Below are 26,243 nucleotides of genomic sequence, written 5' to 3'. Positions count from 1 at the left end.
ACTACTACCAGGACAAGCTAGTTGGGGAGGCCACCCATGACAGTACCTTGACCTTTAAACTGGATTCCCCATGGCTAACTTACTCAGCGATCCATTTTATCTCAAACTAAGTACTTCTTAAAGAGCAGAATGCCGATTGTCCCAGGACATTAGACAAACATCTGTCCTATCATACAATGAACTGCCGCCCGATTATCAGGGCTCCTGATAAATGCAGTCAGTGGAGATGCCCAAGGGCATCTTGTGCCAAGGGCACACCACCCCACGTTGCTGACTGTGGCCTCCAGCAGTCTACACGCTACCATCCACAGCAGCATCCCAGCTCGGCGCGGTGGAGACCTCTTACCAGCTTCTTTCTGCAGGTTCCTCTCTATGTTGGACACACAGGACGCGCAGGTCATGCCTCTGACCTGTAGAAAGCACTTCTGCGGGGCCACGGTTTCGGAGGCCTGAGGGGACTTGGACACGAGGCCGGGGTTGTGATTTGTAGGAAGGCCCCCAGGCTGGGGAGTCTTGTCCTGCACGGACACAGGTGCACCAGCCGCCGTGTGCCCCGTGGTGCTCCCAGCACTGTGGTTCCCAGCGTGGTTGCTGGAACAGTTTTCTAGGACAGAATGTCACAAATCATTCAAATTAGAAGAATGGATAATTTTTTTTCCGGAACAGGAGGCTCAAGCTTGACAATGTTCAGAGGAAAGTTCCTGGAGAAGATAAAGGGGGGGTTGATGTTTCCATCACTGTCTCTCCCTCCGCACAACCAGACGGAGGCACTCGATTCCATACGTAGGAAAACAGGCCGATACTGCAAGGACGGAATGTTCTGGGTAGACGAATGCTCTACTGAGACAGTGACGGTACCAGCAGTGATAAGAGCGCGCGAGGCACCCTGCTGAGCACATGTCTGGCCTCCTTTAACTGTTAACATAGCCCTGTGGCAAGTACCACTACCATCCCCATTTTACAGGTGAGGAAAAGAGCTACAAGAAATTAAACGCTTTGCCCCAAACCCCTCACGTATGAAGCAGGGAATCGAGCTTCTACACCTGGCCACATCCTGGTTAACAGAGGTCCTCTCCCTCCCCATGAGAATCAAAATGCCCCAAAACACCTCTATCGAGTCGCTGGCCCTTTTCTCGTTCTTTGTCTAGGTCCTACATACATTTTGGGCAGCTGTACCCACGGCAAACACTGGCTCCCAGTGTGTGGTTTGCTTTCTCACCCTCATCTAACGGTATTTCTTTTTTTTTTTTTTTTTTTTTTTTTTTTTTTTCCGGTACGCGGGCCTCTCACTGTTGTGGCCTCTCCCGTTGCGGAGCACAGGCTCCGGACGCGCAGGCTCAGCAGCCATGGCTCACGGGGGCCCAGCCGCTCAGCGGCATGTGGGATCTTCCCGGACCGGGGCACGAACCCGTGTCCCCTGCATCGGCAGGCGGACTCTCAACCACTGCGCCACCAGGGAAGCCCTAACGGTATTTCTTTTGATAAAAGAAGCCCTTGATGTTAATGAAGCCCAACTTAGAGTCAACTAAACCAACTTCAATGGTGAGTGCTTTTTGTGCTCTATTAATAGGTGTGTCTACCGCAACACTGAAAATATTCGTGACAGTTTCTTCTAGCACCTCTGTTATTTTTAATGAACCTCCACAGTCAGGCCACTGATATACTTCAAATTAACTTCTGTGTAGGTCTGAGGTGATAGCCAAGGGTGATTTCTTTCCATCTGGACTTCCAATAGTCCAGCTCCAATAATGAAAGTTCTCCTTTCCCCACCGAGTTCCAGGGGTCAGGGAGTGGACATCTTTGGGGGCCATTACTCCACCCACCACGCATATATAGACCAATGTAACTAATCATCGACCAGATCAAGATACAGAAAATTTCATCACTCCAAAAAGTCACAGTTTTGTGATGACACAAAATGCCTTGAAGAGTATGTAGGAAAAAATGACGTCATTGGATGATGAACTCTCCTTACTTCCAAGTCCACAGCTGCAAAACACAGAAGCTCATTTTCTGGAAAGTGCTAAGACTACTTCCACTCACTTTAAGAGTGCAGTTGATGGATACTTTCAGCACCTTCGCCGAAGACCCTCCTCCAGTGCTCCGGCCTTACAGCCCTCCGCCTTCTGGATGCAGAGACCATCACCTCACCTCTGCTCTCCCGGGCTTTGTCCTTCTTCAAAATGACTCCACCCCTTGGATGTCAGCTCTTAACATTCTAGCTCCCACCCGCACCAAACCCTCCTGTGCCTGTCCAGCCCCTCCCTCTTTTTCCAGTCCATCACCACCTCCTGGATTCACTTGCCGTTCTACCCAAATATTGTTGTCAACAACTTCAGTAGTATTCGTTAGACCTCCAACACTGAGGTCTAACTCAACTAAATTCTGGGCTTCTGGAGATGGCTTAAAAAAAAGTTTAAATAAATTAACAAAAACCCAAATAAGCCTATGCTACCGGGTCCTTTATCAACCTATGCCAACACTACGGGTGGGCATATAAATTGATTTGACTTTCTGGAAATCTATTTGACAGTATTATCAAAAACGGTACCTCTAATTGCTTGGCACTTAGTAGGGGCATATTTGTGATGGGATGAAATAATGCTGAGACCCTGTGACCCAGCAATTATGCCTTCAGATATTTATCACAAGGAAATAATTAAGTACGTGCACAAAGGAGAAACAAATCACGTAGTCTGAAGACTGTCTTCACGGACGATTTTATTTACAGTCACAACAATCCTATCAGTATTATTTACAATGACATCCACACAAAATAGATGGGAAAAATAAAGAGGAAACGAAGTTATGGGACACCCATATGCTGGGATGCCATGCGGTCACAGAACATGGTACTGCAGACACACGGATGGACCCATAAGTTACGTTTATGATAAGTCACAGGGTGAAAAAGAGATAACAAAACTATGTATGATACAAACCTACATATTTCTAAATAAAAATGATATAGGCTCTGGGAAAAGTCCAGATGAGCAGCTATGAAATGAAGAACACTGTGTGGATTTACAGGGAGAGAATTCCAGACAGAGGGGACAGCGAGTACAAACCCTGAGGTGAGAACAAGCCTGGTAAGAGGAACTGAGACAGGGTTAGAAAGGTGGTGGGTGAGGGAGGGGCTTCAGGACCACCATGAGGACTCTTCCACTCACAATACAAGACGGGATGGTCCAGGAGGGTCAACAGCGCGACAGGATCGCTGTGAAAGCTGGGCGGGGACCGGGCTGGAAGGCAGGAATCAGGGAGACCAGTTTGGAGCCCCTTCCAGGATCCAGGAGCAGAGGACGGTAGCCTGCACCAGGGTGCTGGCCTGTCTCCTCTGCCTGGCGTGCAGTCCTGCCCTTTCCTGCCTGTTCAGATCCTATCCATTCTGAAATCCTATCCACGCCCAACTCCATGGTCACCCCTACATCATGTCCTTGGGAGCCCCACAAGCGGGTGTTGGATTCTCTCCTTCTCTTCTGAATCCCAAGAGCATCTCACCTACACCTTCCTTGTTACAACATTTATTCTAACCTGCCTTGGATGATACGAGGGGCCTCTGTGACCTGCTTCCCTGGGAGAGTGTGAACCGCTGTGGGCGGGTGCTGGACTGCCGCTGAGCACTTCACGGCAGCTGGCACAGGGCCCGGGCCCCAGAAGACCCCCAGCACGTGCAGGGGTGAGGGCACCGTGCCCTGAAAGTGACATCACTCACTTATGAGGGTGAGAGGAACATGCTATACGTAACAGGTGAACTTTCCTCACTTTGTATTCATGTATCCCATCCATCCATCCATCCATCCATTCAGCCATTCAAAAACTATTTACCATGCAAACAAGTGAACAAATAACAGCTGCCTTCTACAACCAGGTCTAAATGTATTTTAGCTGTCCAGTAAGGGACTGAAATTCAATGCCTGTCTCTTGCCCGTATGCTCTCAGACCCTTTCCCTCCCTCCTTCCCCCTGCTCCACTACCAAGGGGCTGACCCCTGCAAACCACTTTTCCCAGGCTCCCTTGTCAACTGGTTTCTAATTAAATTTGGCACATGGAGGTAACAAGCAGGAAACAACAGGACAGAAAGGAGGAGGACCCAAGTGTTTGCCATCTCTCCACCGGGGCCCCAGCTCCTGCCATAGCCTTACCCTTGGCCAGTTCCCACCAGGCAAGCTCAACCCCTGGGCTCCTGTAAACTAAACACCTGCCTTCCCTCAGACCCTCCTGTCTGTGGGTGGTGGCTGTTTTCCTGTTTTCCCTCCCAGTTCCTGTTTGGTTTTTCAGCTCTGTAATCTCTCTAAAGAATTCCCTCGGGCTTCCCTGGTGGCGCAGTGGTTGAGAGTCCACCTGCCGATGCAGGAGACACGGGTTCGTGCCCCGGTCCGGGAAGATCCCACATGCCGCAGAGAGGCTGGACCTGTGAGCCATGGCCGTTGAGCCTGCACGTCCGGAGCCTGTGCTCCGCAACGGGAGAGGCCACAACAGTGAGAGGCCCACAGACCGCAAAAAAAAAAAAAAAAAAAAAAAAAGAGTTCCCTCCATCGGCTGACCTGAGACCCTGCCTGTCCCAGCCCATTATTTCCTTTCTCCTTCGTTTCCTTCGCAAACACCTACTGTGTGCTGGGTGCTGCGGAGTCAAAGGAGAAGCAAATCACATGGTTTGAAGACTGTCCTCAAGGAGCCCCTGGTCAATCCAGAATGGCCGACCAAATACAAATAATGCCTTTTTCGCATTTAAGTGGCTATAAAAGACAGTCACCAGCACACTTATGGTTTATCCTAAATTAAGACTGCCAGGTAAAATACAGGACATCCAGGTAAAATTGAATTTCAGATAAACAGTAATTTTTTAGTATGTCTCAAATATTGCACAGGACATACTAAGACTAAAACATTACTCATTGTTTAGTTGAAATTCAAACTTAACTAGGTGTCCTGTATTTTTATTTGCTAAATCTGGTTCCCTAAATACCTCTTGGGCTAAACATAATTCTCATAATTCTGGCCAATAAAAATCCCTGTTTTCTCTCCAGGTTTACGTAGTCAAGTTCAATTATTCTGCATTATGTAGTTCAAGGCAAATCTCTTTTTACTGCTGATAACTTGATTCCACTGCTTTAAGACTTTAAACCTCATACAAATATAGCAGATGGCGACTACGTACGACATGTCTTACCTTCTGAGTACAGGATTTACTGTTCCAGTTTTCCTTATTGATCTTTGTTTAAAAAAACAAAACAAAACAAATCTCCTTCCTGAAACTTGGTACAAAGACAAAGCCCAGAATGGGGCCCAGTCACTCCACCTGACTCACCCGCTCCTCTTGGGGGTGGGTGGTGCAGGGGCCTAGGAAGGGCTCCTCAGGGGCAGGGGGAGTGAGTGGGAGTCAGCCATGGGGGCAGGACAGGGCGGCTGGCCGTGTTTCTGCCACCTCCCGTGGCTCACTGGCTCACTCCCACCCGCCCCCAGAGGGAGCCCTCCCTAGAAGCTCCCCTTCCCCCCGACAGGGCTCACACCTGCCGCCCCGTGTGGTTTCCCCCTCTCTGCTACCACATAAGCTCTAGGGGTGGGGGAAGGTACCTCGCTGCTCAGCAGCCCACAGCTCACACAGGCCTGGTGAGAGGCAGAAACACGAAAGACGCTGAGACAACTTGCCAGGCTCCCGAGTGAAGGAAATGGAGGGGAAAACAGGCAATGAGTGGCTGGCGGGTCAATGGGAGGGGGCCTGGGGACAGCCACCACCCTGGAAACTGTCTAGTGACGTGGCATCAAGGTATGTGGGCACCTCGTTTTGGGAAGGCTGTCACACCCCCCCTCTTCTCACAGCCATGGTCGGGGGTGGGTGGGAAGGGAAACCATCATCATCACATCCTTCCCTTCTTTCTCACTTTCAACAGAATGGGTTCCAGGTGGTGAGACCAGGGTCCTGTTGTCTTTATTATTCTGTTTTGTTTAGCAGAGAAATCTGAGCAAATGAGGATGTTTCCTTTGGAGAGAGAAGGGCCAGGTGTTCCCAAAGTACTCTTTTTAAAAGGAACACAGGGGCTTCCCTGGTGGCGCAGTGGTTAAGAATCTGTCTGCCAATGCAGGGGACACGGGTTCTAGCTCTGGTCCGGGAAGATCCCACATGCCATGGAGCAACTAAGCCCGTGTGTCACAACTACTGAGCCTGCACTCTAGAGCCCATGCACCACAACTAGTGAAGCCCGCTCGCCACAACTACTGAGCCCACACGCTGCAACTACTGAAGCCCTCGCACTCTAGGGCCCATGTGTTGCAACTACTGAGCCCGCGTGGTGCAACTACTGAAGCCCATGCTCCCAGAGCCTGCGCACTGCAACGAAGAGTAGCCCCCGCTCGCCGCGACTAGAGAAAGGCTGTGAGCAGCAACGAAGACCCAACACAGCCAAAAATAATAATTAAAAAAAAAAAGAACACAGAATCAGTGTTCTCTTCAGAAAAGAAGCTAAAAATCCAAGGAACTTAGCATCAACCACGTACCAGCCAGGACAGAGGCCTCGAATCCCATGTCCTCCACCGCAGCTCGGAGTTCTGCTGGGTGAGTTAGAGATGGATCGTAGAGAACCGTTCCTGTCCCTTTAGCCAGAGACACTGAGATACGCTGCACTCCCTCCTTCTGGGAAAGCAGGCCCTCGATGGACTGGACGCAGGACTCGCAGGTCATGCCAGCAATGGCCAGCACTGCAGCACAGTGCACGCCGGGCACCTGGGGGCTCATGGTGTCTGTCCCACTCCCTTCTGCTCCATCGGGTAGAGAGACTTTAAAGTTCCCAGGTGGCAGAGCCTCAATGGCCCTCTGCAGGGTCCCTGGGGAGATGCGGGAAGGGTCGTACTGGACTTGGACAGTCCTGTTCTCCAGGGACACTTGGATCCTCTGAACCCCTGGCTGCTGGCCAATGTTTTCTTCAATGTTCAGGACACAAGACTTACAGTGCATTCCATCCACTCTCAGATACAGGGGCACCCCCTGGCTCCCCGAGGTCTCTGAGTTATTGCCATTCTGGTTAATGGAAGCTGGAGGGGCCTTTGGGTGGATGCGCTGGAGCTGCCTGATGTCAATAGGTCCCAGGCTCACGGGGGCCACCTTGTTCTTGATGACGGCTTCAAACCCCATGTCGTTCATGCGGTCCCTGAGGTCTTGGGGTTGGATAAGGTAAGGCTGGTACGTGATGACGGCCTCCTGGTTGCTGAGCGACACGCGGACCCTCACAACGCCCTGCAGCTTCCCGATCTTGCCTTCTATGGAGCTGACGCAGGACTGGCAGGTCATGCCCTCCACCCGAAGCTTGACCACAGCCTCCAGGGCGGGCGAGAACCTGGAGGACCGGGAGGCAGCCTTTCCCTCCGCCACAGTGGCCTGGAAGCCCATATCCTCGATCTGACAGCAAACCTGAGGCAGGCTCAGGACCGAGGGCATGTACCTCACCGTGGCGCTGCCCTGCTCCAGGGAAACCTTAACGCTCACGATGCCTTTCAAACTGGACACCCTGCCCTCGATGGACTTCACACACGACTGGCAGGTCATGCCCACGATGCTGATGGTGCCAGTGGCCGCCTGAGAGGGGCGCACGCCATCCAGGCCGTCCTCGTAGCCACTGTTGTCAAAGGCAAAAGTCTGCTTCATCGTTGGCTCCCAGGCTCGAGCAGGCCAGGAAAGCTTAGGCAGGATCTAAAAGGAAGAGAAAGAACATTTTTTATCTTTAAAACTAAACGTTTTCTAAAATCTCCCAGCTTGTGTGGCACTGAGAAAATGGAAAACAATACCACTGGTGTCCAAACATCCCAAGAGTATGAGAACATCAAAAGAGGGGAAGAAAGCTATAAAGACATTACTTATCATATGAAAGGGTTCAGAGGGGTTCCTTCCAGCTCTGACTTTCTGTGATTCTGAACCCAGAAGTCAACTGCCCACCTTGGTAGAAGGCATGAAGGTTTCTGTGGGAAAGGAGCGCACGATGGGGCTGACCCGCACAGAACAAGCATGGCAGGCCTATGACAGAGGCAGAGAGCGCAGCAGCCCGCAGCAGAAGGGCACAAGTCCCACGAGACCTCCCCGACTCCAGCTGACACCTGAAATCTCCCCACTGGACTTGGTCCTTTCAGCTTAAACTTTGGACGTCCTGCTGGAATGCAAATACACAGAATAGGCCACACCCTAATTCTGCATCTCTTTCTAGGGGTGTCCATCTCATTCTCTTGGCAGGGGTTAGACTTAACCATAGGGCACATGTTCCAAATGCAGACCTCCCAGCGCATGGGGCCAGACCACAGTGCCTGTGAAAAAGGTCTCGAAGGACGCCCCTTGAGCCACGGAAGTGAGCACAGCAGTGCCAAGGGGACCAAGAGGAGTGGGAGGGGGAAAGCTGGAAGAATGGAAGTTGGGCTGAACAAGGCATTTCTAGCGCTGCCTCCGCTGAGTCCCTGCCCCGCCGGGTGCTCAGGGCCACTGTAGACATTACCTAAAAACGACATGTGCTTCATCAAATTAAACGGATTCATTTTCTTAGTGTATCACAGCTCAAGTGTAGTTTCCTGATGTCTTCTCATCAGGATATGGCTGATGTGGCCTCAGCCATTCTATTAACAAAACTTCCCTTTTGCAGAGTCCCAGCCTCACCACTCTCTTAACTAGATATAGTTTTTATACCAGTACTATTACCTGCTTCAGACATTTGGGCACAGGCCTTTATATATGGCACCTGATAAAAAAGCATGTCACTCGACACCTACACAAGCCTACTCATCTTCAGCTGAATCTCGATTACATGGATTGATCTTCTCTGTCCCTGTGCATAAAATGCTTATCTTTCCAACTTCAGATTTTGAGCAGCTTAACAAGATGAAAGTTTAAATAACTTTTTTTTTTTTTTTTTTTTTTTTTTGCGGTACATGGGCCTTCACTGTTGTGGCCTCTCCCGTTGCAGAGCACAGCCTCCGGACGGGCAGGCTCAGCAGCCATGGCTCATGGACCCAGCCACTCCGCGGCATGTGGGATCTTCCCCAACCGGGGCACGAACCCGTGTTCCCTGCATCGGCAGGCGGACTCTCAAACACTGCGCCACCAAGGAAGCCCTTAAATAACTTTTAAAACAGACTATAAATATTCATTTGTATATCCACAGAGGAAATCACAAGCTAGTTTGGGATTAATAATTATAAGGAATTTAAAAAAATATTTTAAAATAGAGAAAAAGGGATAATTAAGTAATTTATGAGCTAGTAACTCAAAAATTTGTTGGATTCAAAAAACATACTGAAATTATCTATGGTGTAAATATAGAAATGTATATGATAAGGATGACATGGCATAACAGTATTAACGGACGACTGGGTAGACACCTGGGAAACCTATTTGGAAAAATATAAATTTGGAATCTATATATCAGAAGACATTTCAGACAGATCAAAGATGAAGATGTAAAAAGCAAAATAATAAAAATACTAGATGAAAACATAGGAGAATATCTATTATAATCTCAGAGTGGGGAAAGCCTAAATATGACAAAACAAAAGCAAGAAAATCCAGAAGCTATAAAATAAAAGTTTGGTATATCTAACCACAATAAGAGGAAAACAAATTGTTCAAACCAAGGCAGAAGATAAACCGAGAGAAAAAAAGACTTGCTTTCGCCTTAAGCAAATTAAGAGCTAATTCCTTTAATATATAAAGAGCTCCTTCGAAAAAGAAAAAGGCCAACATTCCAACAGAAAAAAGAAGGCAGTTCATCAAAAAGGAAATGCAAATGGCTTCTCAATATATGAAAAGCAACATTAAAGGAGAAATATAACATTCCAACCTCACATGTGAGGTTGACATGGTCTTCACCATTCAAGTTGGCACCCACTGACTCATTCCCCAGGGTTAGTGGGAATGTTACCTCTTGGGAGGGCAACTTGGCAATATCTATTAAAATAACAAATTCACATATTCTTTGACCCAGTGACTCTCTAAGAATTTAGGCAATAAATATATTTGTTTGCATGCAAAAGGAAGCATGCAACAAAGATATTAGATGCTACAACAGATTGAAAACAACATAAATGTCCATCAATAGAGGCTGATAAATTACTGCACAAATGTACAATGGAATACTATCTAGCTCTTAAAAAGAATGAGGCAACTCTATAAACAGTGAAATAGACTGGTATCTAATATATAGTTCAGTGAAAAAAGCAAGGCACAGAATATACAGTGTATCTAGGAACTTCCCTGGTGGTCCAGTGGTAAAGAATTCGTTTTACAATGCAGGGGACTAGGGTTCGATCCCTGGTCAGGGAACTAAGATCCCACATGCCACGGGGCAACTAAGCCCATGCACCACAACTACTGAGCTTGTGTGCCTCAACTAGAGCCTGTGAGCTGCAAACTACAGAGCCCACGCACCCTGGAGCCTGCGCGCCACAAATAGAGAAGAGAAAACCTGCATGCCGCAACTAGAGAGAAGCCCATGCACCACAATGAAAGATCCTACACGCCTCAACGAAGATCCTGCGTGCTGCAACCAAGACCCAAAACAGCCAAAAATAAATTAAATAAATAAATAATAAATAAATCTTTTACAAGAAAAAAGAATATATAGTCCATCTAGTATTTCAGTTACCTGCTGCTCAAGACAAACCAAACTTAGTGGCTTATGAGGATGGCATTTTATATCCCTACTGCTCAAGATAATTCTGTAAGTAGATATTCTTATCACCATTTTACTGCTGAAACAGACTCAGAGGTTCATCCGAGGTTATTTAAATAATGGAGCTGGGATCTAAATCCAGCCCAAAGTCCAGCAGGCTTTCTATTTTTTTAAAAGAAATTTGAAGGTTACTTTTTCTTTTTAGCCATGTTAATTATGGGAAGAGACTACAATGCTGAAAAGCAAAATGAAGAAAACAGAAAAACAGCCACATAGTACTATAGGGGAGCAGAATTTACCACCCTAAAATACATCTCTTTGGCATATTGTCTTAAGCGAGTTATTTTCTGGTAAACAGCAGACACTGAAAGGGCTCTGAAAACCAAGTAGGAATTGCCTTTTTGTAAGAAACACTTATATTTGAAGGGGAAATCTCCATTTGTAAGGGTATCTCCCGCTCTGTCCCTGGAAGAGGAGGCTGACCAAATCTCTAGAAATTCGATTTATCAATGGAGAAGGAAATGACTGAAATGTGTACCACAATCACCCTTGTTTACTGTGCTTTTCCTGGTAACTTCCCCTAACTGACTCTCCCCACTCTCAACATCCTCTTCTGTCTTTGGCTGAGAATGGCATTTAAGGTGTGGGCTTCGGTCACCTTGGTGAGTTAATTTTTCTTGGTCTCTCCCATGTATTCATGTTATTAAACTTATGTTTGACTTTCTCCTGTTAATCTCCTGTTAATCTGTCTCTTGTCAACATCATTCTTAGACCAGCCAGAAGAACCCAGAAAGGTAAGAGGAAAATGTCTTCCTCCCCAACACTACCTATCAGGTAACAACAGGCTACATCCAGGTGAGTGAGCACAGCATGGAGGTGAGGGTGTGGCTAAGATCACTGGTCGGCCTGGGTCTGGGCCTGGCCTGCAACCCTTAGTATCTGTTCTATTCTCTTTTTTTCTTTTTTTTAAATTTAATTTATTTTTGGCTGCGTTGGGTCTTCATTGCTGTGCCCGGGCTTTCTCTAGTTGCGGCGAGCCGGGGCTACTCTTCGTTGTGGCGCACGGGCTTCTCATTGCGGTGGCTTCTCTTGTTGCAGATCACGGGCTCTAGGCACACGGGCTTCAGTAGTTGTGGCTCGTGGGCTCTAGAGCGCAGGCTCAGTAGTTGTGGCGCATGGGCTTAATTGCTCCGCGGCATGTGGGATCTTCCCGGACCAGGGATCGAACCCATGGCAGGTGGATTCTTAACCACTGTGCCACCAGGGAAGTCCCTCTGCTCTATTCGTATCTGAGAATTCTCTGGGCATCGGAGATTCGGGGGGAAGAAGGTTCAGAAGTGACTGACTCAAGAAAAGATCCCACCCAAACCACACCAGGCAAATGGATGTTGGTCTCTAAGACCCCAAAAGACCTCCACTGAAGAAGAATCAATGTACCCATGTTAAACCTGTACGTACATAGATTTAAGCAAATACATACTTAGGTATTAATACATAAAATTGAGGTTATCTACGGGTGAGTTATGACGTTCTGATTTTTCACTATCTGTATATACTTTCCAATTGGGAAAACCTGAATGAAAAAACAGACAAGTACTACTTTTTTTTTTTTTTTTTTTTGTGGTACGCGGGCCTCTCACTGCTGTGGCCTCTCCCGTTGTAGAGCACAGGCTCCGCACACACAGGCTCAGCGGCCATGGCTCACGGGCCCAGCCGCTCCACGGCATGTGGGATCTTCCCAGACCGGGGCACGAACCTGCGGCCCCTGCATCGGCAGGCGGACTCCCAACCACTGCGCCACCAGGGAAGCCCAAGTACTACTTTTATACCAGAAAACAAATGTGGTTTTTCAGTTTCTCTAAGGCAAGGAAGAAAATGTTTTGTTAAACCACACCGACATAAGCAGTGATAACATTATCACTGTGATAAAGATGACAGCAATGATGAACAGATGACATATTTCTACATGGCTTTATCCTCTAAAGAACATTTTCACATCTGTGTGTTTAAATATCGGCACTTCCGATTTGTGGTGAACTTCTTGAAGGGATGTCTGACAGTCTTGGGTAGGAGTTCCAGCCTTGTCTGAGCAAATCCAAGCCTCAGGTTTCTTAGGTGTGAAAGGAGGTAACAATAACGCCCACCCCAGTTCCGCAGGGAGGTCTGAATGCTCAGAGGACTTAAAAGGCTAACGTCATAAATGTTTGAAAATGACTGACTATGAAGACAAGCATGGCCTCATTCGATCTTCAAAAGCGGTCCAGGGAAGTAGGCAGGGAACTTGTTATTCTCCACCGTTTTACTGAAAAGAACTAATCATTAAAACTTGTGTACATGTTCCCCCACGCCCACCTCAACCCCTTCAAACTGTCCTTTAACACTGGCTCACAAACGTCCAGAAAGAACTTCCAGTGAGAATTATTTACAGTTTGTCTACGGAAAAAACAAGCCAAAACTCAGGCATTAGTTCAAACACCGAAGAGGGCGCACAGTGTGCCTGGACTGTGTGGGCTCCAGCCTGACCTCTGGCCGCAGGGCCACCCCCAGCCCTGCTGTTCACTGTGCACTTTCTGGGAAATTCCACACAAATGACCATTTACTGCCTGTTTCTTTCTCTTGACCACGATGAGGAAAAATATAAACCCTTACTGAAAAACTGAATGCACTGTATCATTATTTGCCTAGGAGAAAAAAAGAGAATAAAATTAACAACAAATAAAATTAACAAACCTCAACACATACAGACAACATAGCTTGTTTTCCGCGTACAAAAAATATATAAAATTTAGAAATTCACAAACTCTAAGACCTCTCCAAGAAGCACTTCCCAATAGAACCTCAGAAACCCCGTTCACAATCTCACTCCACACAGCTTCACTATCAGCTGTTCCAGAGAATTCCGTTGCTTTTAACTTACACCTATTGTAACAATTATTCCATCAGACATTTAACAATTAATGGCATTTTTTTCTGCTTCAGAATCTTCTCTGATAACACTCTATATTTCAAGCCTCTCCCAAACAAAGAAATTTTAAATAGCAGGCCTGTCACTAGCAAGCAACTGTCATTATCTTAGAACACTTTTTTACATTTGAATGAAATAGTCTGAGTGAGAACCATAAGGTCATAATCCCCTAGTCATTTCCCAGAATGATGGTAAGATCATGATATAAAAGACCTACGTTAGATATACGCAATGTTATGACTGGTTAGAAAAAAAATATCACACAAACAATGTTAAGTTAATTCGGGTATTTATATTATGTGATGGAAGTCAACCAACTTAGGATTATTCTCCTTGTTAATTATTATTATTGATAAATTGCATATGGTCATCAGATTTGATGAAATAATGCCATTATTTTATCACCAAGAAATGTATACTATAATGGCTAATGAAGGTGGTGGTTTCTACCTAGAATTATAGGTATGACCAGCTGTACAGAAAACAAATATTCCTTTGAAAGACTTAGGTATAAACTTAATATTTATAATTTATGCTAATCTATAAATGCACGATAGGAACTTGCTACTTAAAATAATCCTCAGAGGGGCCTCCCTGGTGGCGCAGTGGTTGAGAGTCCGCCTGCCGATGCAGGGGATACGGGTTCGTGCCCCGGTCTGGGAGGATCCCATATGCCGCGGAGCGGCTGGGCCCGTGAGCCATGGCCGCTGGGCCTGCGCGTCCGGAGCCTGTGCTCCGCAACGGGAGAGGCCACAACAGTGAGAGGCCCGCATACCGCAAAAAGAAAAAAGAAAAAAAAATAAATAAATAAATAAAATAATCCTCAGAAAAAGAAATGTAAGTGGTTGATAAACCTTTCAAAAATAATAATAATAATATATGGTCAATTAATATTTGATAAGGGAGCCAAGAATACTTAACAGAGAAAAGGCAGTCTTTTCAATAAGTGGTGCTGGGAAACTGGGTATTCACATGTAGAATGAAAGAAATTGGGACCCTGTCTTACACCACTCACAAAGATTAACTCTAACGGGTTAGAGACTTACGTGCAATACGAGAAGAAAACATAGGGAAAAAAGCTCCTTGACGTGGCTCTTAGCAATGATTTTTTGGATATGATATGGAAAGCGCAAGCAGCCAAACAAAAAATAAACAAGTGGAACTACATCAAACTAAAAAGCTTCTACACAGCAAAAGAAACAATCCACAAAATTAAAAGATGGCCTACAGAATGGAATAAAATATTGGCAAACCATATCTCTGATAAAGGGTTAATGTTCAAAATACATAAAGAATTCATACAACTGGGCTTCCCTGGTGATGCAGTGGTTAAGAGTCTGCCTGTCAGTGCAGGGGACACGGGTTTGAGCACTGGTCCGAGAAGATCCCACAAGCTGTGGAGCAACTAAGCCCATGTGCCACAACTACTGAGCCTGTGCTCTAGAGCCAGTGAGCCACAACTACTGAGCCCACATGCCACAAGTACTGAAGCCCACACACCTAGGGCCCATGCTCCGCAACAAGAGAAGCCACCGCAATGAGAAGCCCGCGCACTGCAACGAAGAGTAGCCCCCGCTGGCCGCAACTAGAGAAAGCCCGCATGCGGCAATGAAGACCAAACACAGCCAAAAATAGATAAATAAAATAATTTAAATAAAGAATTCATACAACTCAATAGCAAAAAAAATTAATCCAATTAAAAATTGGAAGAGGAACTGAATAGACATTTTTCCAAAGACATACAAATAGCCAATAGATGCATGTAAAGGTGATAAACATCACCAATCATCAGAGAAATGCAAATCAAAACCACAATGAGATATGACTTCATACCTGTTAGAATGGTTATCATCAAAAAGGCAAGAGATACCACCATATGACCCAGCAATTCCACTACTGGGCATATACCCTGAGAAAACCATAATTCAAAAAGAGTCATGTACCACAATGTTCATTGCAGCACTATTTACAATAGCCAGGACATGGAAGCAACCTAAGTGTCCATCGACAGATGAATGGATAAAGAAGATGTGGCACATATATACAATGGAATATTAGCCATAAAAAGAAAGAAACTGAGTTACTTGTAGTGAGGTGTATGGACCTAGAGCCTGTCATACAGAGTGAAGTAAGTCAGAAAGAGAAAAACAAATACTGTATGCTAACACATATATATGGAATCTAAAAAAAAAAAAATGGTTCTGATGAACCTAGGGGCAGGATAGGAATAAAGACGCAGACGTAGAGAATGGACCTGAGGACACGGGGAGGGGGAAGGGTAAGCTGGGACGAAGTGAGAGTGTCATGGACATATATACACTACCAAATATAAAATAGATAGCTAGTGGGAAGCAGCCACATAGCACAGGGAGACCAGCTCGGTGCTTTGTGACCACCTAGAGGGGTGGGATAGGGAGGGTGGGAGTGAGACGCAAGAGGTAGGGGATATGGGAATATATGTATATGTATAGCTGCTTCACTTTGTTGTACAGCAGAAACCAACACAACATTGTAAAGCAATTATATTCCAATAAAGATGTTTAAAAAAAAAAGGCAAGAGATAACAAATGCTAGTGAGGATGTGGAAAAAAGGCAACCCTTGTGCACCGTTGGTGGGAATGTAAATTGTTACAGCTACAATGGAAAACAGTATGGAGGTTCCTCAAAAAATTGAAAATAGAACTACCATATAATCCAGCAATTCCACTCCTGGGTATTTATTCAAAGGAAATGAAAACATTGTGTTGAAGAGATATATGCACCCCCATGTTCACAGCAGCATTATTTACAATAGCAAAGACATGGAAACAACCTAAGTGTCCATCAATAGATGAATGGATATAGAAAATGTGGTATATATACACAATGGAATATTATTTAGCCATAAAAAAGGAAATCCCACCATTTGTGACAACATGGATGGACCTTGAGGGCATTATGCTAAATCAGACAGAGAAAGACAAATACTGTATGACCTCACTTATATGTGGAACCTAAAACAAAAAGAAAGAAAAAAAATTCAGAAAAAGAGATCAGATTTGTGGTTACCTGAGGTGGCGGGGGGGAGGGGGAATAGGATGAAGGTGGTCAAAAGCTACAAACTTCTAGTTATAAGACAAATAAATACTAGGGATGTAATGCACAACATGACAGCTATAGTTAACACTGCTGTATGGTATATATGAAAGTTGTTATGAGGGTAAATCCTGAGTTCCCATCACAAGGAAAAAACACATTGTTTTCCCTTTAAAAAAAAAAATCTATGAGATGATGGATGTCACTCACTATATGAGATGATGTTGGTAGAACACAACCTTTTTGAGAGCAATGAAGCAATATCTGTCAAAATATTAAATGCCCATTGCCTTTGTCCCAGTAATTCCACTTCTGGGTTTTTCATCATATAGATATACAGTGACATGAGAATGTCCATTGGTACACTCATTAGTGAAAACGTGGAAACCACCTAAATATTCTTCTATAGAGAACAGGTTACATAAAGTATCCATCCAATAGAATTTTATGTAGTGGCTTTTTAAAAAAGGTGAATTTACATGTATTGACATGGAAAGACATCCCTGGTAGATTAAAGGGGGAAAAAGTTGCAGAACTGTGTAAGAGTATACACTGTTCCCTATTTTTCTAGAGGAAGAGATCCACACTTCTATACATTGTTATTGATGTTTATATCCAGCAGACACTAATTTTAGGGGAAAATAAAGAAATACAAGTTCTCTAGAAAAGTGAATAATACTATAGTACGGTTGATGATGATTCCGTGACAATTTGCTAGTGACATCTTTAAGTGACTAGATCACCCCCTTCAGCTACTTTTTTCCTTTACTCAGCAGGGGTATGCCTGTGCCAGCTGGGCTGTCTTGGTTTCATCTAGGCAAAAATAAAACCCAGCCTGACCACCCTCACCCAGCACAGACTCCTGTAGGTTGCTTTCTAAAATGGTTAAGCCCACAACCCAACACTCTCATCACAGTCATCAATCAGTTCAGTGTTTCCAACATCAGTCCTCCCTCCTGCCACAGAAATCACTTCCAGTTCATGTATTTGTTCACTCACTCAACAGCTTACTTAACGTAGACTGATACACTGCCCGACGTGGAAGAGAAAGACACATAACACGGCGGCCTAGCTTGGCGACAGCCGTCAGGAAGGCCATGGGTGAGGAGGCCCAGGCAGGCAGTGCTGAGCAGAAAGGGGCATATTCCCTACACCCTCCAGCTGGATCGAGGGCCAGGAATCTCTGCTGCCCACAACTCCCCAAAGGGGTTCTGAGAGGTAGGAGCCTGTTTCTTTCCAGGCCATTGTCCCGGGCCTGAGAAGAAACAAGAGCCCCGAGGAGGCCTGTGGACGCAGGGCCAGAAGAGCCAGGCCAGGGCGCTGAGGCCCCCGCCTACTCCTCTTTGGTGAGCGCGCTCCTGGTGGGGTAGGGGTGGTGGTGGAGTAACTGCCTGGGAAACCCACCAGGCGTGGCCTGACCCACGGAGCCTGCTCACACCAGCGAAGAGGCAAATCTAACATAGGGGGGAGGGAGGGATGGCCTCTCCAGACTATGCTTTGACCAGTTATGCCTTTCAGAAAGGCACTTCCTGCTCTGTCCAGAACACAGAAGAAACTGACTTGCCCAACATCACGTCTTCATTCTAAACCGCGTAGGACATACTCTATGTGGTATGAGAAATGTAAATACAAGCACACAAATCCACTAACCACAAACACAATTTTGAAATGTTTTCTTCAGAGCAGCTACCTGCATCTTTTGTGAACAATGCATAAGCTAAAAGCTAACTTTTCATTCACTATGGATTAGCAGCTCTGCAATACTCAGATGTTTTCAAACCCTACCTCACCCAACATGTTAAATACTTCCTTGTCCCAACAGAAAGGCAAGGGGCCTGTCCTCAGACAGACCTAGTATTAAATCCTTCAGGCAGATTAACTAATCTCTTTTTTTTTCCCCAATAAATTTATTTATTTATTTATGGCTGCTTTGGGTCTTCATTGCTGCACACGGGCTTTCTCTAGTTGGCGGTGGGCAGGGGCTACTCTTCATTGCGGTGCGCGGGCTTCTCTTGCGGTGGCTTCTCTTGTTGCGGAGCATGGGCCCTAGGCGCGCAGGCTTCAGTAGTTGTGGCTCGCGGGCTCAGTAGTTGTGGCGAGCGGGCTTAGTTGCTCTGCGGCCTGTAGGATCTTCCCCGACCAGGGATCAAACCCGTGTTCCCTGCACTGGCAGGAGGATCCTTAACCACTGTGCCACCAGGGAAGTCCCCAGATTACCTAACCTCTTGATCTCAGGTTTCTGTCTGTTGAAGGAGGATAATGATTAACTGAGGTGACAAGTCCCTTCCACGTACCAAGTACTAAATAAGACAGCTCTCAAGTAGACCCAGAGTTTGATTTATAGCAGACTTTGAGTCAACACACCGTAACAGTGAACAAATACTCAATTGTAACCGACATTTAGTTTGGTTCTTACCTTAAAGCAGCTACTACAAATTTCCCCCATTTGAGGGTAATTAAATTATATAATGTATATGCATGTGCATGTGTATGTGTGTGTGTATGTATGTATATATATCCACAAAATATTAAGTAAAAAATAGAAGGTAGGGCTTCCCTGGTGGCGCAGTGGTTGAGAGTCCGCCTGCCGATGCAGGGGACACGGGTTCGTGCCCTGGTCCGGGAAGATCCCACATACCGCGGAGCGGCTGGGCCCGTGAGCCATGGCCGCTGAGCCTGCACGTCTGGGGCCTGTGCTCCACAGCGGGAGAGGCCACAACAGTGAGAGGCCCGCATACCGGAAAAAAAAAAAAAAGAAGGTATATAGTACTACGTACACATACACAAACTCACGTATACATATTCACATGTGTAGTGGCAAAATGGCTGAAGTATGTGGCTGTTTTCATTTTGTTTATATTTTTCCATATTCCCCTTGCCTCATGTTAAATTTGTTTTGTATAATGAGCAGGTGTTACTTTTACAATCAGAGCTTCAGAAAAAAATAGTTGCAACTGTGCTCAGATGGATTAACTGGCTGACAGAGTTCTACCAGACATTCAGAGAGCACCAAACACATCTCCGAGCTGGGAGTCCTGCTGAAGATCACTTCGGCAGAGATGATACCGTTGTGCGTTTACACAGTACTCGACAAGGTGCTTTCACGTCCCAGAGAGGCAGGACTTCTCATTCCAGGAACCTGAAGCTGGAGGAGTCCAAGGCTCACCTGCCAGGTCCCACAGGCCAGCAAGGGCGCAGATCTGCACCTGACTCTCTTGCAGCCACAGCCTCTACTCCAAGCCTCCAGCCTGGCCTCTACCCTGGCCTCCAGCCCAGAGCCCTCCTTTCTGAAGGGCTCCGCGGCCAGGTTCAGGTTGCCTTCCTCATCACATGAGGTTGGAAGTGGCCATTAAAAACCATTAGAATATTTCACATTCAAATACCTCAGACATAGGCTGAATTTTGTCAAGTAGTAGTTTGAACATTTTAAAGAAATGCTCTCAAAAAAAAATAAAAGGAAAGAAATGTTCTCAAGCATTTTACAAAAAAAAAATTATTTTGCTATCTTAAGACATTCAACTAGAAACATAAAAGTTGACTGTGCACTGCATAAATGGATGCTCATAAATCTCCTTCAACATAAAAACATCTCTTGCATAGAACATTTCAAAAATCTCTACTCACAAAATTTCCCTTACTTTTAAAGACTTTTTAAACTGTTAACACCAGAAGAAACAAAAATAACTCTTCAAGGAGCAAAAAGGACTTACGAAAACTTCCCTTTATATTTAAGTAGTATATTTTTTTTCCATCTACTCATGTCAATGAAAAGGACCCCACACAGACCACCAGTCCCACCCAGAAATGCTGCTGAAGCACCATTTTTACAAAGCGTTAGTCACACTGCCCTGCTTTTAAACATGGCCTGACGTTTGGGTTAACAAACCTTTCGTTTGCTTAAGAAGAGCGGGTTCATTGGGCAGCAACACTTTCAAAATGTTTATTTAGCTGAAATGTGAAGATTAACAAAATAAGGTAAACATGTTAAAAAATAAAAACGGGGAAAAGATCCATTTTTGTATGATCTGCGTTTTGGGAAACTTGTGCACCACAGAGGTTTACAAAATATTCTGAAAATAAGAAGCAACAAAACCCAAGATTTATCCACCATGGACTTAATCTCTGGAAAATTCCCCTGGACTCCTGGCTCACTCCCTACCCCAGAGCTGCTTGCTCCTGGCCCCTCTGACGTGAGACACGTGGGAAATCTCCATCTATAAACTGGAGCTTTTATAAAAAGCCCTCCTGGCTTTTCAGCCCTTCTCCAACGGCACTCACCTGATTGGAACTGACCTCCTGTGTTTTATTCACAACTTTCTGTGAAAATTCTCCCTTCTCTGATGGGGGAGAGCATTCCTCCTCCGAAATCACTGGCCTGGAGGAGCCCGTGGCCCTAGGGTTCCTCCTGAAGGACCACCGCTTGTGGACAGACAGCAGGGTCACCTGAGGGTCACCCAGAGTCACCAGGAAGGACGGCTCAGGCCTCCCGGGCGTCGGGCGCCCAGTTCTCTCCATCGCCGTGTTCACAGTCACACCTTCACCTCACACAACAGCAGTTCACCTTCTCCAGGCTATTTGGTCACGTTAGAAGAAAACGCTCAAAAAGCGTCCCCCTAACTAGCAGAGGGGAGGCTAACTCGGAGGCCCAGACGCGCAGGTTCCCCTCTGCCCCAGAGCCAGCCCGGGAGAGGCTGCCAGCCAAGCCTCCAGGAACTTGAGCAGGCTGCACACCCTGTATATATATTTGCTCTTGTTTATCTAACCCTATCAAACCAATTGGCATCCTCTCACTCATCCACTGCAGCCAGCACTGGGGATGTTTGCACACGGCCCCACGCCTACCCAGTGCTGCTAGGACAGCCGGCCGGTGCATACAGGAGCCCAGCACGCAATCACGTCCCCACACTGAGCGGTTTCCTTTTGGCCCTGTGCACTCCCCAAGAGACCAGCCTGGAGGCAGGGGAGAAATGTCACTTCCTCTTACTACCCAACTTCGAGCGCTTTCTTGGAATAACTTCAGCTGCCTCTTCCATAGCTCCAGCGCTGGCGGGGTGCAGATCTCTAGGGGAGAAAAGTATTTCCCAGGCAACATGACTTGCTTTTTCAAGAAGGGGTAAGAGAGTTCCATGTCTCCTGCGGCTTTGTCCTCCCTTGGACCAACAGCTTGACTTCACTAAGAGCTGACTGCAGAAACTCACGGGCTAACAAGACTCATCCGTGTTTTATATGCGGCAGAACCGTCGGCAACTAAGACACAGTTCAGGCTTCTGAGGCTACCCGCTGCTCCACAGGAGGATGAAGGGAAGGAGACACGCGAGGGTGGCGTAGACAGTGGGGCAATCGGGGAGCCTCGTGCTCTGTCGAGCAGCCCCGCCTACCTTCCCACCCTCACCCACTCAGACACAGGAAGGAGGCGACCTCAACCCCCATGGGAGGAACAGCTCTGCCAGCCGCCAGCCCTGGCAGCACCTCCTGCGGCAAGGACGTGCAGGGTGTCCACCCTGAGGACGGAATTGAGTCCGTTGGGAAAAGTTACTCCGTGTCCTGGCTAACTCCCCCCAGCTGAATGTGCCCTGAGTCGGGGAAGAGGGGGTCGCGGGGGCGTGCACCGGAAGAGGGCGTTTAGAACCGCGCCCCCTTCTGCTCAAGGCCACTGCGGCCTCCGCCTCTTTATGGGTTGCCTACAATCACCCCTCCTCCCCCATTAAAACTGCCATCGTTGGGCTTCCGTGGTGGCGCAGTGCTTGAGAGTCCGCCTGCCGATGCAGGGGACACAGGTTCGTGCCCTGGTCCGGGAAGATCCCACATGCCGCGGAGCGGCTGGGCCCGTGAGCCATGGCCGCTGAGCCGGCGCGTCCGCAGCCTGTGCTCCGCAACGGGAGAGGCCACAACGGTGAGAGGCCCGCGTACAGCAAAAAAAAAAAAAAAAACTGCCATCGCTGCCCCCCAAGAACTCCTGGCCAAGAGATCTGTCCTCTCTGAGAGAAGGCGGGCTCCCCACGGGTCCACTCCCCACGGGTCAGTCCTCCAAGACTCAGTTCCTTATTCCTCCGCCTCTCATTTAGTCCGTGGAGATGTAAGTACTTGTTTGCTTCCACTTCCGATACACGCTCAGGGCAGCCAGCTCCCAACTGTGTCTGAGTTGCCTTATCTTCCATGTGCTCAAAAAAAGAATCCCCCTCCACTTCCAAGAAATGCCATTCAAATCAGTGACCCAAAAAGGAAAGGCACGCTTGATGCCAAGGACCTTGGCCCCCAAACCCATGCAGGAGTCAGCGTAGATGAGCCTGGTGTACCCGTGATCACTCAAATCCTACTTCCCTACCTATGGCTTTCATGTTTCCTGATAGGATCTGTCAGAAGCTATGTATGCCTGCTGACCCCCTCACATTTCCTTTACTGGGCATCATAAGTGTGTTTCCATCTCTTTGAGCACCAGATTAAAAAAATTTTTTTTTACCATTTTGGGTGGAAATCCTCCCCAAAGGTCATTTATCTTTCTGTTTTCTTTTCAAACATGACTTACTACTCTTAGTTCAATTTTTCCTTGGTGATACGGGATCGTTATCTGCTTCTGTGCTGTAGCTATGAATAGTTAATAAGGAAAGTATGTTGGCCTCATATGTTCTAAGTGCTTTTCAATAGTCTGCCCTGTTAGCACAATAACTATGGAAAATTTGAATACTTTACTGTAAAATAATTTTACTTCTCCTAAATGGTCACTTAGACTCAGAACACAGCCAGAAGGAGGCTGGGCCAGGTTAGGCTGTAAAGGGTAGGAAGTTTAGACTTTATCCTATGGATGGAGGAGAACCACCACTTTTGAAGGAGAGGACTTACATGATTCCATTTGTGATTTAGAAATAGTTCGAGAACTCAGAGGAGGGGGGATCATGGAGTTACAAGGAGCAGATAAAATGAATAGCAGAGCGGGATTAATAGCAGAGGAGGCCCTCAGGGCTCTGAGATCAAGAGATCACAGCAGGTGACGCAAGAGAGGACCTGAGGGTGATGATGCCATTTCCAGTTTGGCAGAGAGGAGGAGGAACTGGGTGGGGGGCAATTCTGGGGACGGAAATGGTGGATTCGCCCTGGTTCCTTTGGAATCTAAGGGACCTGCAAAATAGCCAGGACGTGAGCCAGGCTCCCAGACTAGAAAATCAAGTGCAAACTCCCCTTTCTGGCACCATCCCCTTTCCTCATACCTGACCCCTAGGTTCCTGCCCCTTCCCCATCTAATCCTCCTAATCCCTTAAATCCTGCCTCTCAGGGAGTGGCCTCCACCCAGCCTGGAGGGGCTCCCTCCCTTATCTGAATTCCAGTATCACTAAAGCCAACACCACAGACCTGGCAGGTATTATTGGGGAACCAGTCTTCTCCCTCCACTGAGGATGCACTCAGCTAAGTCCATAGTTGGCCAAGCATGCACTCAGCACCAGGTGTTTTGTCGAAAGCCTGCTTCCGGTTTTAAGGTTCGTTGGATTCACTGGCAAAATAACCGCTCATCACACAAAAATAAACAGCTTTAATCAATTCTTTACTGAAAGGTGATTAAACTTAATTTTAATACACAATCACTAGAAGGAAAGCAATAAGAATATTAGAGACACACAACAGGGTATATATACATCACTGAATTGGGCCGACACCTACTTCCAGATCCAAACAGCAGCTGGGAAATCCCGAGGGACAGCAATCTGGAGCCCCAGTTGGGAAGGGTCCTGGGCGGTGCGTCCACCCCACAGGTGAGACTTCAGATTGGAGTTCTGGGGGCTTCCGTTTATAATCCCAGGCCACAAATGGACATCATCAGTTTGCGTGCGAAAATGCGGCTCTGGATACACTTTAGCCATGCTGTTGGTTTCACCACGTGAGTCACAAGATCTTCCAGACCCCGCAGGACCGGCCAGGTCCCCAGGGCTCAAGAAATTCCAAGACCCACTCCCTTTCTGATCGTAAGGGCCACCTGACTTGCTAGCAGCAATTGTTAGGTGTTCAAGCAAGCACAGTCCAGGTAGGGTCACGGGTCGGGCAGAGGCCTGCTTCTGCCTCTGAAACCTGAACAAGACTACTTTATTCATTTTCCCAACACGAGGAAACATGTAAGCCCCTAGAAGACAAGGTCCTTATGTCTTATCTGCCCACAGATTTAACGAGGTGATGCACAAATATCAGATGTTAAACAAACGCTCAGTGAGTTGGACGAGAGACTGGATTTCCATGGTGTCCATGGGGGATTTTCATCCTCAACACGATGCAAGGGCAAACTCCATTAGTGTCTCGCACCCCTTCTAGAACTACCAGGCTTCAAGTGTCTCCTTGCACTAAAAGATTTTGCCTCCCACCTGTACAAAGTTTTTCAGCAACGTTCCAAAGTAAAATGCATCTTGTTTCTCTCCTACCCACCTCCCCAGGCTCTGTGAATCTTTTCTGTTGAAAAAGAAAAATCGCTTTGGTGTCCCCTAAGCAATCCTATTATAACCCCAGAAGCCTGGGCCCAGAGGCAGATGGGCGGCTCCTGTTTCCACAATCCTCGAACCTCGGGGACAAAGGACCCCGCTTGGAGGAGGTGCATCTGGCTCAAATATTTCAGCATTCACCAAGAGTACCTGGCTCCACCCAGGGGGAGGCTTCTCACAAAGAACCCTGGGCCAGTCCTCCCAAGGCCGGCAGAGGAGCCGGGATCCCGTGATGGGACAGGAAGACAGAACCTGACACTAAGCTGTGTGCCGGGAAGCAGTGGCCCGGAAGGTTCCCATACACCCCAGAGGCCGAATGGGAGCACTGAAGATAAGTTAGCGCCTGACAGCCAGATATTTACGTTTTTCATGCAAAGGAAGACACAAGAGACACTTTCTGCCCACGGGAGTTTATTAGCAAGTTCGGAGAGAAGACCAGTAGCGGAGAGTGTTGAAGTAGAAAGAAACCACTCCGACATGAGGTGCTGGGGGTGAAGGGTGCTTGGCTGGACTTGCCAAGGGAAGGACTGGTGGGCTGTGGGGTCTGCTCCGTGTGCCCCCGGGAACTGGCCATTCTGAGACTGAAACAGCTAGCGCAGCGTGACTTTTATACTAGCTTGTGAGCAGGACAGGAAACAAAAACCACTACAAAACGCCACCTAGGCAAGCTCACTGGAGGCAGTGCTCTTCAACAAAACTGCACGTGGCTGAACAGCCCAGAGGGAAAAAAATGATAATAGCTCCACATTAGGAAGAGACTGCATGGGGCCAAAGAGAGAAACACGGAGTCAAAGCCAACCCTCGGACTCTGCAGTGAATCACACGTACCTTCAACTTCCTTGGCTGCCCTCCTTATCTGGGGCCAATGCTGCTCACCTCTTAAGTTCCCACACTCTCCAGGTCTGTCTCCTCGACAAGGATAAAATACAGCACGCCCAGGCTGGCTGGCCACGCGCTGAGTCCTGACCACTAACCTGGAGAAGCCTTGGTGCCACCAGCAGTCCAGCTCCGTCTCCCTGGTCCTCACCCTCCAGGCTGGGGTCCCACACCCTCCCTGCCCCTCAGACCTCCACTCCCACCCGCACCCTCCATCTCCAA

General features: G+C 47.1%; 1 protein-coding gene across 1 annotated transcript in view; it reads right to left on the bottom strand.

The window, feature by feature from the left end:
• ATP7B (ATPase copper transporting beta) overlaps positions 1 to 21,322 on the bottom strand; it is a 53,473-nt gene extending 32,151 nt beyond the window's left edge. Inside the window, 3 exon segments of the mRNA XM_082602058.1 lie at positions 347 to 604; positions 6,499 to 7,687; positions 20,965 to 21,322. Coding sequence (XP_082458184.1) covers positions 347 to 604; positions 6,499 to 7,687; positions 20,965 to 21,201 — 1,684 coding nt within the window. The 5' untranslated portion in view covers positions 21,202 to 21,322.
• Between the last annotated feature and the right edge of the window lie 4,921 nt (positions 21,323 to 26,243).

This window comes from Mesoplodon mirus (genome assembly GCF_964341445.2).
Source record: "Mesoplodon mirus genome assembly, chromosome: 17".
In the NCBI taxonomy this organism is placed as follows: domain Eukaryota; kingdom Metazoa; phylum Chordata; class Mammalia; order Artiodactyla; family Ziphiidae; genus Mesoplodon; species Mesoplodon mirus.
This window is presented reverse-complemented; position numbering and strand designations above follow the sequence as displayed.